Consider the following 17,123-nt stretch of genomic DNA (forward strand, 5'->3'; position numbering starts at 1 on the left):
AGTTCCTGGCATCTCTTTGGAATATAGTAGGTATTGTTTAACATATCTTTATTCGTGCTGGTGTGCTAGTATTAGTTGCTCAGTTGTGTCCGACTCTGCAACCCCATAGACTGTAGCCTACCAGGCTCCTCTGCCCATGGAATTCTCCTGGCAAGAATACTGGAATGGGTAGCATTCCCTTCTTCAGGGGATCTTCCAGACCCAGGAATCGAACCCAGGTCTCCTGCATTGCAGGCAGATTCTTTACCTTCTGAGCCATCAGAGAAGCCCCATATTAAATAATGCCTACTATATTATTCTCTGTTGTTCTTAAATATTTCATAATTACTTCTAGCTGAATAAGTGAATAAGATAAGAGTCAGAGTATTAACCAGAGAAGAGCCAGAGATTGAACGGTTATGACAGACACTCCAAAGATTTCCAGGCTCTTTTAGGTTTTATATGTAGCCTGTCCATTAGTGTTTGGTTTATACCAGTTTTCTCATAAGTAATCTGACGTGACCTTTCGGGGTCCAATCAGGATTTCTTATGTTCTGGTGCTGCACCTGAAAACCGACATCCCATGACTAGTTATCTAGAGAAAGCCGCGGATATTTGCACGGCTCATATTGGCACACTTCCTTGTTTCAGTCTGAAAGAATTTTAGGGCGTGGTTTGAGTGCCGTGTCCCATCCGGGAGAATGGTATGTCCCAGAGGGGCGGATGCAGCACACACGGTGGATGCCGAGTTTTCTCAGATGTAAGAGGAGCACATGTACCTTGTGAGCCAATTCAGGAGAAATAGGGTGATCAGCAAGTTCCTGCTCACCAATCAACTATGCTTCAACTTAAAAAGGAAAAGAAAGGAAAACAAGTAGAAAATTAAAACAAGAAAGACTTGGGCTGTGTAAAAAGGGATTTGTTATTGTGTGAGAGCCACGTAAATATAGGAGAGATAGTAACAAAAAGAAAGGAAAACAGGGAGGAAGGAAAAGAAAGGGAAAAGCACTATTTGACATCATTAATTTAGTCATCACATCTGACACTAATTCTTAGCAAGGCATATTTCATAATAGCGCCAATGCCAAATTTCTCTTCTTTTTACTACATTCAAATTGAAATTCTAGTGGACTGGTGGTCACTAAATAAAATTTCTAGTAGACTGGTGAACATCCTTATTCTATAATTCTGGACAGGAAGGGTGTTTCACTTAAGAGTTGCCCTTAGAAAATGCTGCCAGTTATATTTTTGAGTTTAGATTACATAAAGTATTCTCATGTTTTCCCCATCATAGAATAATTCTCAATGATTGCTTCAAAATCTTTAGTTGATTTTTATTGTTCCTTTTAAATGATATTTGAGGGACAGGGATGCTGTTAACAAATCAGGAAAATAAACAGATTAAATCCCATGCAACCAGCCATCTCAGCTTTGCGTTTCTTTTTCTGCAGCTGAAACCAAAAATTATACACAAAAATTCCATGATTTTCCCTTATCTAGCTTCAGAGGAGAGCCAATGCACCTATCAAATAAGTGTTGTTAAGGTTTATTAGTTATTAATGCGAAAGCCGACTATTTTCTGTGTCGCCCTTGTGCCTTTTGCGACGTACCAGATTCAGTCCGTAAAGCATGGTGGCATATTTTAACTTTTACATTTCACTACTGCAAAAATGAAAGGCTACTAAATGTAAAATTATAGATGTAAGTGTTATGGAAGCATCATATTGAAAAAGCATGTAAAGTTTTATAATAAAAACTTACTCAGAAGCCATTAAAGGAAGGGACGTGTAATGCTCCAAATGTTGAGTAACTGACTTCATAATACTTTATCTAGATTATCTCCAGCAGCAGTGAAAACAATAATGGATCAGAAATTTAGGGCCAGTTTTATTTATGAGTAAGAGCTTGAAAATGAATGCATAAATCCTAGGCCCCTGTTTTCCATGTCGGTGTCCCACCATCAAGGGTCTTCTCCTCCAATGGAGTGAGCCAGAAGCCCCAGAGCCTGACACGGGCCACGCCCGGCCAGCGCCCAGAGCCCTTGGCCTCTTTGCTGACACCACAACAGTCTTGGGCTAGACTCCTGCTTGGTTTTATCCAGAACTGCCCTCTAAGAACAGCCCACGTCGTCCACAGTCTGACTCAAAGGTCAGCTCGTCCATGACCCACCAGTTCCTGAGCCCACCCAGATCAGGCCCGAGCCCCTGCTCTGCACCCGGAGCCTGGCAAGTGGCTCTGGGGAAGCCAGAGGGGACCCGACCGCCTGCCCAGCCTGCGTGACCTTGTCCCGGACTCACTGCCGGGAGCCACAAGCTGTGAGCCCTGGGCTTCCAGGCATCTCTGCCCGGATGTCTCTTTACTGTTGTTTACTATTCATAGTCCGTGTTTTCCTGTTTCCTGGGAGCTTTTGTTCATAGGCTAGATCCGTCCTTTCTGGACACTGTCATCCATCTGCACCTTTGGGGAGCTCAGAGGCTCCTCTGGACTTGGCCTTTGGATACTTGGCTCAACTTTCCAGCCCACTGGGTCCCTTCCTCTGGGCCCTCTTCCTTCCCCTTCTTCCTTCTTCCCTTCCTCCCTCTTTCTTGCTTGTGGCTGTGGACACCTCATCACACATCAGCCTGAGACAAACAGACACTTCCTCCTCTGCGTTCTTCCTGGAAGGCAGGCTTTCCATCTAAAAGATTTCTTCCTAGTTGTGTTTTTCTACTACTCATGAAATCTGAACCCAAAATTTTTGTAAAATTTTTGCATTCTCTCTGAAGATGGCTCCATGTGTGCCCCTCCCCCATCAGGTGGCACTGAGTCACCCGTACTGGATGTTCCACCCAAGGGCCTGCCCCCCATATTCCTCCTGGCAAAGTCACATCCACTCTACAGTTCAGCACTGCAGGAAAAACAATATTGCAGGAAGAAATACAACTTCCTCCTGACTTTGACTACTCTAGACATAAATACAGGCTTCCGGGTGGCACTAGTGATAAAGATGGTGCTAGTGGGGGAAGGCAATGGCAGCCCACTCCAGTACTCTTGCCTAGAAAATCCCATGGACGGAGAAGCCTGTTGGGCTACAGTCCACAGGGTCACAAAGAGTTAGACATAACTAAAGCAAGTTAGCATGCATGCACTCAGGCATAAATACATTCAGGTTGACAGTGGTCTTCAAATGGTTTTGCTTGTGAATCCCTAAAAGAAGTTTGAAAAAATTATGTACCCACTTTCAACATTTTAAGTTGCTATCTAAAATTTTCATCATAAGTTTATATGTTTACTCGTTAATAGGAGATAGACAATAGTAAATTATTTTCTAAAGGTAAAATGAGAATGGATGAAATGAGAATAAATATTTTATGATATTACAATAAACAGACTTTAATCATCTTACAGATTAAGGCATGCCAAATCTGAAAGAAAACACATGAAACTTTCATCCATGGGTTGTATCCAGGAAAGCTTCAGTGGTCCCACAGAACAGCCCAGCTGCAGTTAAAAGAACAAATGTTCCCAGGCTCTGCCACTTTGGATGTTGTGAATTCAGAGCATCTCAGCATGAACCAAAATATCCCATTTTTAACACCAAACTTTGTTCTTCACAGAGATATGTTTCATAAGGAGAGGTGAGGAGCATTGTGGGTTTCTGCAGTCAGTGTTTCCGCCCATCCCTCAGTCTCTTCACCTGGGCAGTGCCCCATAGTAATAGCTGAGATGAGTGAGGGCTTTGTCATGTTCAAGAAAGACCCCTGTTCCTAGACTCCTTCTCGTAGAGATCAGTATAGGCAGAGTCCATAAAGCTGCTGAGTGTATAGAAATTATTAATACTATTTTGGAAACTATCTGCATCCCCCCTGGAAAATATCCATGTATCTGCAGAGGTGTGCACGTCTCCGTTGAAAGTTAGGAGTCCAGGGTTGCTGACCACACCACACTTTTATGGGCACACGTGGCGTGTTCTTGCCTTATCTGCACCCGGTACAGCCTCAAGCTTCTGTGAAGCAGGGGCTGTGTTTCCATCATTCACTGTGGCATCCTCACTGTCCCAGGATCCTGGCATGCAGCAGGCTCACCTGTGGATACAGGTCACACACTCAGATCTCCCCCAGGAGCTGGGAAGGGGGTGAATGAGTGAAGCAAGCTCAGAGGGGTCCTGGTGGGGGATCCTGCAGGGGGCTCCAAGTACATGGCACCTGCAACAGCCAAAGCCAAGAGTGGAAACCTGGTGCAGGCACAGAACTGGGGGCCAGGTCTGCCTCGTTCAGGAATCTGGGATTTACTCAGTGGAAACCCCTTGGAAGATTTTTAAGCAGGAAAATGACGCTTTGCAGAGGTGAGCTGTGGCTGAGACGGAGAGAACAGAGTGAGGGGGGCCAAGGGTGAGGCTGGGCTGGTCATTCGGGGGCACGTGGCTTGGGCTGGGATGGTGGGGGATGGAGGGAGTAAACCAGGATGTGCTGGGTTCTAGAAATGCTTGGGTATAGGGGAGGTTGGTGCTGACAAGGAGGACAGTGCTCATGAACCTGAACTTGGGAGGGGCTGTGCTCATGAACTTGGACTTTATTCTGTAGCAGTGGGATCATGGGACTCTTAAGAGAACATTGATGTCATTAAAAAAAATGCGTTTAAAAGGTGGTTGACGGTGGGTTCCTTCTTTTTTATTCTTGCCGGGATTGTGATGACTTGTACATGTGCACCTGTCATGCCTGTGGATGCTCACTGGGCGGTGTTGTGACTGGTGAGACCAGATCTCAGGCTCGGCCCCGTGGACAACTCTGCCAACTTCTCTCTGCCTCGGTGTCCTTCCAGTAAAGTGGGGGAATGTGAAGTGAAAGTCACTCAGTCACGTCCAACTCTTTGCGACCCCATGGACTATACAGTCCATGGAATATTCCAGGCCAGAATACTGGAATGGGTAGCCATTCCCTTCTCCAGGGGATCTTCCCAACCCAGGGATCGAACCCTGGTCTCCCGCATTGCAGGCAGGTTCTTTACCAGCTGAGCCACCCAAGTGGGGGAATAGTAGTGCCTATTAAGTAGGGCTGTGATTTTAAAATTAATGAGATAATATAACTTGTAAGATACTCAAAGGATACCTGAGAAATAGGAAGAGCTCAAAAGAAGTTAGGTTTTATCCTGTTTACAGTGGAATACTGGGGCATATCTGAACTCTTTCTTCCCTTCCAAAAACTCTCATGCATCACTGTGAGCTCCAAGGACCTTGACTTCCTCTGGCTCTAATTAACGCAGAAAGCATACTGCATAGAAATGAGAATGTGAAAGGGAGAGGGCAGAGTCATCTATCAAGACCTTGACATTGTCATTTTTAATATCTCTCACTGCCCATGAGCCAGAGAAATAGTCTCACACAATAGGGCCATCCTTGGATGTCTTTCACTCGCAGCTTGTCACTGTTTTTATTCTGCTCTCGTTCTTTCTGCCTCTTCTTGTTGCTTCTCCTCTGGGGGCTGGGTGGTATAAGAACCACCTGTCTGCATGCCTCCGTCTCTGCCAAGAGAGGTCTGTGTGTGCCAATGGTCATCAGGGAAACGGGATGTAGTGCTGGCCTGATGCTATTGAAGTTTCGAGACCTTAGTTTCAAACGCTTTGGTCCCCCTAGGACAGCTGCTGAGAATAACCTTCCCACCTATTGTACCAACGTCTGTAAAGGCATAGCCACACCGATCATGGGCCCCTACCCAGCCAGCAACTGCAGAAACCAGATACCTTCCGAGGTTGTCATCCCAGCTGTTGATGCCAGAGGGACAGGGTTTAAGGCATCCTTTGCCTTCTGTTTTGGATTCCTTGTCATAGGAGTTTAGCTGTTTGTCCACCCCGAGAGCAGTCGCCAGTGACCTCTCCATGGATCACGCCCTGTGCTTTAAAGATACCCCGAAAGTAGTTAAGTAAACATCGTAAAAAACCTGTGTCACCTTGACTTCTGCTTTGCCCCTCAGTGAAATGGTACCGCCATGTTCCTAGATGATGTCTTATGAGTGAAAGTGAAAGTGTTAGTCACTCGGTCATGTCCGACTCTTTGCAGCCCCGGGGATCATAGCCTTCCGGGCTCCTCTGTCCATGGAATTCTCCAGGCAAGAATACTGGAGTGGGTTGCCATTCCCTTCTCCAGGGAATCTTCCTGACCCAGGGATCAAACCCAGGTTTCCTGCATTGCAGGTGGATTCTTTACTCTCTGAACCACCAGAGAATCCCCCTCTTATGAGTCAAGTTCCTTCTAAATCAGAAAGAATTGGGACTTCTTGATTCGAAGAACTTATATGCGGGTTAGACTATTCAGTAGATTGAAAAACCACAGATCTTGGGTATTCCACCTCTGAACAAGACCACCTGACAGTTAGGTCAGAGGCGTAGCCAAATGCCTAGATGCTGAATCTCTGTGGCCCTTCCCCGCAAGACCAACCCTCCCGGGCTAGTAAACCCAGAGACTCTTGGGTTAGGTCATCAGAATTTTGTAAAGCTGCACAGTGATTGTAATATGTAGCCAGAGTGGAGAACCGTTGGTGGAAGCCAGAATTGCACTCAGGCTCCAAATGATGGATTGAGTTGAGATTGGACGGAAAGCACTGGGAGCAGGGGGACTCCAAGGAGCCAGCTGCTCAGTGGTTGGAACCAGCTTCTGCAGCACTGCCCGGCAGCATTCTGGAGACCGGGGGACCCTCACACTCACTCTGAAGAAGCCCTTGCAAAAGATGCCCCCCTTTATAATAAATCAGGAAGAACTAGACGCAGTGTTCTTTCAAGCTTCTATAGATAACCTCCAAAAGATGTCAAGAAAGAGAGTCCTATAAGTATTATCTATTAATAGAACTTAATATTTATATGGGGCTTCCCAGGTGGTTTAGACGGTAAAGAGTCTACCTGCAATGCAAGAGACCCAGGTTGGATCCCTGGGTGGGGAAGATTCGCTGGAGAAGGGTGTGGCTATCCACTCCAGTATTCTTGCCTGGAGAATTCCGTGGACAGAGGAGCCTGGAAAGCTACAGTCCGTGCGGTGACAAAGAGTCCACACTCTTAATATAACACTTTAATAGTAAATAATATGGTTTATAGCAATGCATACAGAAGTACTCATTCATTCATTTATTTATGAGCCCTGCTGTGTGCTGGGTACTCCATGGACCCTAAGGATAGAGCAGTAAACACGACAGCCACGTTCCCTCCTCCCCGGGGAACTTGAGATAAGTCATCACCGTGGCTCTAGAGTCGAGGAAGGGCCAGTGAGTTGCACCTGGGAAGTTGCCCAGCCTTGAATGTCTCTGTTGGGCACTGAGGGGAGAGGAAGATTTCTTTCTGAAAGCACATGCATCTGCAATGCTGGGGCACCAGATTCACCCACGGTAGCCATTGTCATCAGAACTGGTTCTGGAAGTTTCAGAGCAGGTGGCACAGGCCTGTGTGTCTGGTGGAAGCAGAGAGTGTCACCCCTTTGTTTCAGGGTCGCATCTGCACAAAGATGGACGCGGGTTATTTTTTCCTTGTGAATAAGTAACAAGCCGTTAAGTACACAATGGAGACACCTCTCCTCCCGTGAGCTGGAAGCGTAGTGATTGATGAGATCCGATGTTTACTTGTGTCCCCGGTAACCTTGACTGAAGTCACTGAAATCTTCAGCCCGTCCATCAGGAGAATGGCACGCACACGCCAAGGGACGGGGCAAGCGGCAGGCAAAGCTTTGTCGGGGGCAGCGCTCAAGGTCCCATAAAGGGACTCGACGCAGAGGCTCAGGAGGTGGAGGGGTTCTCATGAGGAGAGGAAGAGTGTAGTCACAGCAGCAGGAGGAACAGTAGGCATTTGTATTCAGAGAAAAGGGAAGGAAGCTTGACAGTGAGGAAGAAGAAAAAGAAGAAACTGATACTTGGTCAAGAGAAACGGGCAGTGACTGAAGGGGCCAGGTATGCCCCCTTTGCTCAGCCAGCAAGTAACCATCAATAAATAGCTTTAAATGCACCCTTTTTTGGTTTCTTTGTTGGCTTTTCTGTTGTTTTTTGCATCTTCAGTTCTTTTATGGCCCTGGGCTTTAGAAGCTTTAATTTCCTTAATGTTCATTTTGTAAGGCAAACGAAGATTAGAAGTTCTTCTTCCTAACCTATGGCTTAACCTACTGATTTCTGCAAAATAATTTGTGGAGAAATATTTCTGTTTTCACTGACCAGATTCTACAGTCAATGATAATATATCTCTTGGTGAGATTTTTTTTTTAATCTTGACATAGAAAACTTCAAATACGTATAAAAATTGATCAACTTACAGCTCAAATTGCTTTAACTATAACTCCAATTTATCCTCTCCATTCCTCATACTATTTTAATGTAAATGCACCTTGGGTTGTTGTTGTTTTGGGGGTTTTTTTGCACCTGGTTTTTGTTCTAACATGTGACTGTATATAAAATGCCTGAGTCAGCGCTCATTCCACAGATTTGCAAAATAACCCTCAGCCATGTTCCTGAAATCAGTATGTAGATAAAGAGACATGCAGATACTAAGGTCACAGTGTTATTTTCTGGCTTTTTTCTCTAATTATAACCATCCCAGGGGGTATGAGATGGTATCTTACTGTGGCTGTGGTTTGCATTTGCCTAACAACTAATGATGTTGGGCATTAGAGAAATGTCTGTTCAAGTGCACTGCCCATTTTCTTTGGTAAATTGGGTTGTTTGTCTTTTTTCGTGACTCAGTTCAAAGCCAGAGGCAGATCCCAAACTCACATATTCACACTCCAAACCCGGGAATCTACAACGTCCAGAACCAATAGCACAGCTGTCCAGCCCGTCCACCTTTGAAGGCGTCTTCCTCTCCTTTCCCCACGTGTCTGCCGGTCATATACGGACTTACGCTGTTAAAATGGAAACCACAGAATAAACGTCACTGTAGAAATACGCACCCAATAAAACTAAATATGTATTCAGCAAATAATTCTGAGAGCTTGCCATCAGCAGAACCTTAAGAAATTCCTGAAGAATATATTTCGTGATTGTGAGAATTTAAAAGATGAGCTAGACAAGAGTTCTAAAATTGTTTGAAAGGGAGCAAAGAAATTGACAAATGTGAAAATATAAACATTGTATTAAAATAGCATCCACGGTGGGCTTCAAAAAGTGATAAACACTATAGAAAAATTGCATGTAAATTGGGAATGGTCAGAGATAAGTCCTTTGTAATTTTAGTAGAAAAGGCTAATATTCTAGTTAACCTTAGTTTTTAATTATGTATTACTGACACACTGAAATAAATAGGAACCATGAAGATTTATCAAAAAAAAATTTATTACATGGAGACCCTCAAACGTGTTTGAACATAGAATTTTGGTCTTTTTAAAAATATCTGCGTTTAAAGAAAGTTTAAATTCCAGCTTTCTGTGCCTTCACAGTGTCTATACCACTGGCATTTTGTAACACAGATTTTCCCTCTTTTTTTCCAGTCCATAAAAAGAGCTCCTTAATGCTCAGATCCCAGGAGCTGGGAAAGCAGATCATGGTCAGTGACAGGAAGTACAAGTGCTCGAAACTGCAAACTCGCTGGAAGGTGTTAGGTGAAAATTCTAGAAAGGATTAATTTGACAGATAGCACAGATTAAGAAAAATACTAGAAACCAGTAAAGGCCATCTTTCCTATAGAGGCTCATTTCATTCTATCCAGGGAAGACTGCTTCCCTGGATATCGCCAGTTGTTAGCAGGAAGAGTGATGATACCCCTTTTTTTTAAATCACACTCTTGAGTATTATAGAGATAAATAGCTAAATGGTAAAGAAATAACTTTCTTTCACAGCAGTCATTTAAGAAGGGCAAAAAGGGCTCAAATACAGATGCGCTGGATGACATGAGAAAATTAAACCATGAGTGAAAAATTCCGTGTTTCTAAGGGTGCTATTATAGGAAGAGTGCCCCCCACCCCCGCCGCCACATCAACACGAGGAGGGAGAACTCTGTCCGCCTAGGGGGATGTGGGGACTGCCTGCGGCTGTCCGGAGATTTCTTTGTGAGCCCTGGAAGTGCCACAGGTGCAAGCGCCCCGAGACGACACAAGTCTCTGCTGTGTTTTGCTGCAGGGCCGATGCAGGAGACGATCTCTGACTTCTGGAGGATGGTGTGGCACGAGAACACAGCGAGCATCGTCATGGTGACCAACCTGGTGGAAGTGGGGCGGGTAAGTGGCCTCTCCGCCTCCCAGTCGTCTGTTCCTTCCTTAGACACCTGTGTGAAGGAGGGCAGGAGCCAGCCCTGGATGCAGTGTTGTGTCCTTCCAAAAATGCTAACCACTAGGCTCCTCCTCTGGCTTGCTGTCCTTGCTTATAAATTATCAGTAAACATAGCCTGAATTGCTTTCATTTGTTGCGATAGCAACAGACAGCAAAGGCACTCAAGATTTAAAAGCAGTTGTTGCCCGGATATATGGAGCACACAACAACACAAATACATAGTGAAGCACGAGTGCTGGTGCTTGGGTGTCAGAGCACAAGGGGAGCCCCCAGGAGGCAGGCCTGCATTCCCCACCTGGGGGACAATCCTCCCTGAGAACAGCCCGTAGCCCTGGAGTCAATCCCAGGCTTAGAATTCCAGCATCTCCTCTCGCTTAGATCATCCCTTTCCTCCCTCTCCTGACCTGTGAAGTGGGGACCACACGCCGCCCCCGAGGTCTTGGGTTACTTCCTCTGTAGTAACTGCAGATGAGCTATTTTTATTTAACCAGGAAATTCTTCAGTAGTTAAGATCTCGGTCATAGGATGCAACAGGATTACTCCCAAAGGGGAATCTGAAAGCGAGAAGACATATAGAATGCAGCTGCTCTGTTGAAGAGTGAGGCCATTTCCATGGTTCTGCTGGAGGAATGTTGACATTGTGAGATTACTCTGCGCCTAGAGATTAGCCTCCAACTGAAATATTAGAGGCAGAAGTGATAGAGGGGTTGTTTCTTAAGATTCTATGTCAGCCTTCAAAAAGAAATCCCTGCCATTGACAACTCGGTTGCATCTGAAGGATGTCAGGTCAGGTGAAGTAAGCCACTTAAACAGGGCAGGCACTGGACTATTCCACCCATAGGAGTGAGTGATGGAGAAGAGTCAAGTCACAGAAGCAGAAAGTACAGGAGTGAGCACCAGGAATCAGGGGAGGAGAAGCTGGGGTTGATGTTCAGTGTGTGTAAGGTCTCAGTGACACCAGAGGCATAAGTTCTAGAGATCTGCGTACAAAGCTTGCTTGTAGTCAGCAATACAGCGTCACCCACTAATTTGTTAGGAGGGTAGACCTCATGTCAAATGCTCTTAGTACACACACACACACATGCACAAAGCCCAAAGGCATGTAAGAAACCACGGGAGGTAATGGATATTGCCCCTGACCTTGGTTGTAGTGATTGTACCAAGGGCATTCACTATGTCAGAAGCTATCCAGTTGTGCACCTGAAGTTCTCTGTATTGGGCTGGCCCAAAAGTTCATTCGAGCTTTTCCTTAACACCCTACGGAAACCCGAACGAACTTTTGGGCTAACTCAGTACATCGGTTACACTTCTTCAATAAAGCTGTTCTTACAAATGGATTTTCAGAAGGTCTCAGGAAGCACAAACCAGGAAGAAGAGAGACTTAAAAAGTGGGAGGTAGTTAAAATTCTAGCAAAGATGACAAGCCAAAGAAAATCCTCTTAACAAACATCCTGAAATTGTAGATAAAATGTAAATGAGTTTCAATGTATTTAATATAAAATATAAATGTATATGTAAACATAAATGTTAAAAATGTTTAACTTAGCTCTTAAAAAAGTGAACTACTAGAGAACAGTGAAGAAGCAAGGACTAGAGAAAGGGGGGAGGAGGCAACAGGCTCCCACTAGAGGCTGACGTGATGGTGCCCGTGGGTCCTGACACATGGAGTAGGGCTTTAGTCTCATGAGCTTGGATCTTGAGTTCTAAAGCCCACCAAGAACAGGAGGTAACGCCTTGGACATGTACAGTGCTAAGAATTTGAATTGAGACGGCCACATGAAACCTAAACTCACAAAGAGTGGATGCTCAGATAAAGGGCCAAGGGGGAAATGGGGGAGGGGCAAAGGAGAGAGAAGCCAGCCGGGCATCAGAACAGGGAAATGACAGGGGCAAATGGGTCCTCACTTAGGCTCTGGTGAGAAAACGCTTCCACTAATTCATGGGTCAAAGCACAACACCCTCACATCACTCAGAAAATACTTAGAACTGTGAATCATGAAGCATCATGTAGTAAGCATGTAGGATGCCAAGCAAATGGTACCCAAAGTATATATATGTTCTTCAGGGTTGTTACTAGAAGACTAATTAAGCATCTAATTCAAGAAGCTAAATGAGGAACAGAGTAAACTAAAAAAAGAAAACAGTAATGCCAGAGCAGAACGTTATTAAATAAAAATCAAAGAAACAATAATAGAGATCACCGTGATCAAAAAGGTTTTGTGGAAGTACTAATGAAATTGACAACCATCTGGAGATCAGAAGAAAAGAAATCAGAAATAACAAGCAGTGGGAATATGATACATTTTTAACATAACAGATAATATGAATAACAATCAATTTGAAAATTTAGATAAAATCAACAATTTTCTTAACAAATTTGATTTTCCAAAACTGACTCAAAAAGAAACAGAAATTCTGAAGAGACAAAAATTATTTAAAAAGTGAATTATAGTTAAAAAGTGACCCATGGAAAGTATTACTCCCAATTGTATTGTAGATATATTCTGCTAAATATTCAAGGAATGGGTAACTCAAATCTTGTAAAAATTATTCTGAGAAGAGAAAAAGAGAGTCTATTTCCCCATTTTGTTTTAAGAGGCTAGTATAACCTTGATATCAAAACCAGACAAGAACATAGGAAAAGGGAAAATGATAGACACCGCAAATCAGGAAGAAATAAACACGTCAACAGATCAAAAAATGAGAGCCCAGATGTTGATGTAGGCGTTTGTAGGAAAATGTGTAATTAGTGGGAAAAACATGAGCTTTTCCATCAATTGAACTGGCACGTTTGGTTATTCATGTGGACTAAAAGAAAAGCCCCAAATTGAATACCAAATAAAACCAAAAGTTTTAAATGCTTTAAAACTTTAGAAGGAAATATGGAGGGCACATTTATGTCCTTTGTTTTAGGAGTGTTTCAAAGAGACCAAAAGCTCATCACATTAAGAAAAGGACAGGGAAAATTGACCATTAAAACGTATAAGTTTCTGTAAAGGATATTAGTAAAGTGATGAGACAAGAGGGGAGACGCTACGGGACTATTAGATAAAGTATAAAAACTGAAAAAGCACAGGTTTACTGCCAACAGTGTAAAAGCCATTTACGCCTTTGGATTCCCGGGAGATGCTGAGAGCAGGGAAGCTGGCCTAGGGGGTGGGGGGAGCTCCTTGTGTGACCAGCCTAGAAGAGGTCGCTGAGCTCCCCACCACCGGCCCCTCACCTGGGCAGTGTAGATATCATGCCACCTGCTTTATAGGGATCTGGTAAAGATTAAATGAGTCTCTACATGGCAGGTGGTTAGAGAAGTACCCACCCCATTCTGAGGACTTCCTAAACATAAGTATTAAGATAACCCTTACCTTTTCTCCAGTACAACTGAGACCTATAATGGCATTTATGAATTACCTTCCTTGGGACTTCCCAGGTGGTCCAGTGGCTAAGACCATACTCCCAATGTAGGGCCCCAAGTTCCATCCCCGGTCAGGAAACTAGATCCCATGTGCCACAACTAAAGATCCTACATGCTGAAACTAAGACTGGGCACAACCAAATAAGCAAACAAGTAAATAAATACTTTAAAAAAAATAAATTACCTTTTCACCCCCAAATCAGTAGGTTGCTATAAAAGCAGTAATGGCTACTGAAAAAAACAAATTTTCAACTCTGCCATAAAAGCAAACTCCTTTCAGGGAGGAGACAGCATTATAAATTTGTGGTCTCTCCCTCCTGGAGCTGAGGAAATGCCCAACAAAGCTAACGAAGGAGAATTTGCCCCACCTAGAGCAATTGGTATCCACTAGGTTCACTGTGAAACAGCCAAGCTCAACGTTTTACCTGTTTCTTCCCCTGAAATGTATGATTGATTCTGAGTCCTCACTCGTCTCACATACACGTGTTGACTGCCTCATGTGTTGAGGAGGAAGAGATATGGAGACTGCTTCACTCTGCTTTGCTTTCCCGATAGCAATATTCATTGAGTTATTTACCAGATTTTACGTATACTCAAAGCTATGGTTTTTCCAGTAGTCATGTGTAGGTGTGAGAGTTGGACCATAAAGAAGGCTGAGTGCTGAACAATTGATGCTTTTGTACTGTGGTGTTGAAGAAGACTCTTGAGAGTCCCTTGGATAGCAAGGAGATCAAACCAATCAATCCTAAAGGAAATCAACCCTGAATATTCAATATCCCTGGAAGGACTGATGGTGAAACTGAAGCTCCAATACTTTGGCCACCTGATGTGAAGAGCCAACTCATTGGCAGAGTCCCTGATGCTGGGAAAGACTGAAGGCAGGAAGAGAAGAGGGCGACAGAGGATGAGATGGTTGGATAGCATCACTGACTCAATGGACATGAGTTTGAGCAAACTCCAGGAGCTAGTGAAGGGCAGGGAAGCCAGGTGTGCTGCAGTCCCTGGGGTGACAAAGAGTCAGACACGACTTAGAGACTGAACAACAACATATTTGCTCACTTAGAATCCTCTGGAGAAGGAAATGGCAACACACTCCAGTACTCTTGCCAGGAAAATCCCTTGGACAGAGGAGTATAGTAGGCTACAGTCCATGGGGTCGCAAAGAGTTGAACACGACTGAGCAACTTCACTTGACTTCACTTAAAATAATCCCAACATAAATTATTTTGAAAAGTAAGTAATTATTAAAAATAACAACTACTACTGGATTTTTTAAAAATAAAGGCATGCACATATTTTTTGCTTAATTGAAATTTCATGCTGTCTCAGGACCCAGTGACTAGACATGAGCTGTTCTTATATGATAAACCCTCTTTCTTTAAGGAAAAATCGGGACAGCATTGGCTAACAGGTCAAAGGAAGACTGTGCTATGAAATGATTCCAGTGAAAAAGCCTCAGACATTAGAGCCCACTGTCTGTTGGATGTGGCACCTTTTAGTGGGATGCAGGCTTCACTCTTGAGTTGCCTGCCTTGGAATAAATAGGTGGCCTCTGTTCCTTCTATCAGGACTTGTCCCATACAGGGTGGCCCCTGTTGATATTTTTGATGGAAACAATTCTTTCTGACAAATAGCCGTGGACACTTCAGCTAATAGTGTGCAGCTGAAGGGGAGATCAGGGGCCAGGGTTCAAGTTCAGCCTTAAATGGAAGCCCACAGCCTCATAGAAACTCAGGAATTTTAGGTCTGGTAAGCTTATTTAAAAAAAAAAAATCCTTCCAGATCCTCACCCAGTTTGCAGGGACGTGGTAAGCTCTAAGAGTCTTCCCCTGCCACCATCAGCCCCGTGGACTGGCCTGAATTCAATTAGTGATGTGCTTCATGGCGTCTGTCCTTGAAATGTCTGGTGTGATCTGGGGGTGTTGACAAGAGGTCACATGCCCTCCGGGAAAAGGTCAGACCTCATTCCAGGCCATTTCCCATTGTTCATCCTGCACATTTGTCAAGAGACGACATGTCCACGTTCCACGCTTGGAAACAGCGATGACAAACCACTGAATAAATGAAAATGACATGGTTTTTAAGGGCAGCAACTAGCTGCTTACCATGTTGACTGCACACAGCGGGTGCTTCATGAATCAGGCATGAGCCAGGCCAACGCTGTTTGTTTACACAGGCTTGATTCATTAAGTCAGAGCCCGGCAGCTTTCCCCGGATCTCTGCCCCGAAGCGCCCTGCATTAGGCCGCTGTAATTGCCCCTGTTGGAGCCTCTGGGAGGCCTCCAGTCCCAGCACCTGTGTAGAGGACTCAGAAACCACACTTCCCTCCTGCAGGGCTCCCCCCATACACCTGCCAGGACCCGTCATTATCTAAGGCTTCCTGGTCGCCCCAGCGCATCCCCCGCAGCCCATGTGTTGTGGGAAGGGACCCTTGTCAGTTTCCTTGGCACCTGCCGACAGCCGCACACCTGGCATGTAAATTGCGTCGGGTGTGTTGTGGTTGTTTTCCCTCTTTAATGAACCCACCGGAGGGACCCTGAGCTCTTTATCCAACGTCTGGTTCCCAGGAACTCCCACCGACTCCGCTGTGTTGTTGTACTAATTCATCTGCCAAAAGTCTGGGAACCCAGTCTGGGGCTCTCCCAAAGGAGGTTCTTTTTTGCACTGGCAATTTAAGCTAATGACTTCTAAACATATTTAGTCAGTTTGATGAAGACTTCATTAGGATGTAACTGTTTATTAAAAATCCAAATGAGGTCTTGGAGTCATGTAGGAAGATGATTGTTGAGCTGCCCTGAATAGTTCTGATAACAGGTGGTAAAGGGTCTTGGAGCCAAGAGAAGCAGGAACCAGAGATGCTCACCCTCATCAATATATAAGGGATGCCAGGGAACTGATGGATGCTGTAAAGATTATCATCTTCCCAAAGAGATTGTCTTGTAATTCCTTTCACGTTTGTCACTAAAAGAGTAACAAAAGAAAAAAGTTAAAGATGAACACTGGATGTCAGAATGAGCTCTAATTCACATACAAGATGGGCGTCCCTGGTGGCTCAGATGGTAAAGAATCCACCTGCCAATGCAGGAGAGCCAGGGTTGATCCCTGGGTTGGGAAGATCCCCTGGAGAAGGGAATGGCTACCCATCCCAGTATTCTTGCCTGGAGAATCCCATAGACAGAGGAGCCTGTCGGGCTATAGTCCATGGAGTCACAAAGAGTCGGACATGACTGAGCGACTAACACTTTCCCTTCTTCACCTACAAGGAAGATGTATTAAGGTTCCAAATGCACCTGGAGCCTTAATACAAAGAACACTTGCTTTTCTACAAACCCCCCCCCCAGATCCAAGACCAATGGAAGAAGTAAGAGAGAGGAAAGATTTTCCCCTTAATAACATGTGGAAATAGTTTAATAGTTAAAAAAATAATAATAACATAGGTAATATGTAGCAGTACAAAATAATAATTTTTTTTACAGAATCTCTTAAGTTGTTCCAAGACATCCAGTTCGTACGTGAAAGGGAAG

General features: G+C 44.4%; 1 protein-coding gene across 4 annotated transcripts in view; it reads left to right on the top strand.

Annotated features, from left to right (window-relative positions):
- Window positions 1–17,123, top strand: part of PTPRM (protein tyrosine phosphatase receptor type M) — a 657,213-nt gene that overhangs the window by 602,390 nt on the left and 37,700 nt on the right. For all 4 annotated transcript variants that reach the window (XM_069568623.1, XM_069568625.1, XM_069568624.1 and 1 more), the window contains one exon: window positions 10,038–10,135. In XM_069568623.1, the coding sequence (XP_069424724.1) occupies window positions 10,038–10,135 (98 nt within the window). The remainder of the gene's footprint in view (window positions 1–10,037; window positions 10,136–17,123) is intronic.

Source organism: Ovis canadensis, chromosome 23 (assembly GCF_042477335.2).
Source record: "Ovis canadensis isolate MfBH-ARS-UI-01 breed Bighorn chromosome 23, ARS-UI_OviCan_v2, whole genome shotgun sequence".
Classification (NCBI taxonomy): Eukaryota; Metazoa; Chordata; class Mammalia; order Artiodactyla; family Bovidae; genus Ovis; species Ovis canadensis.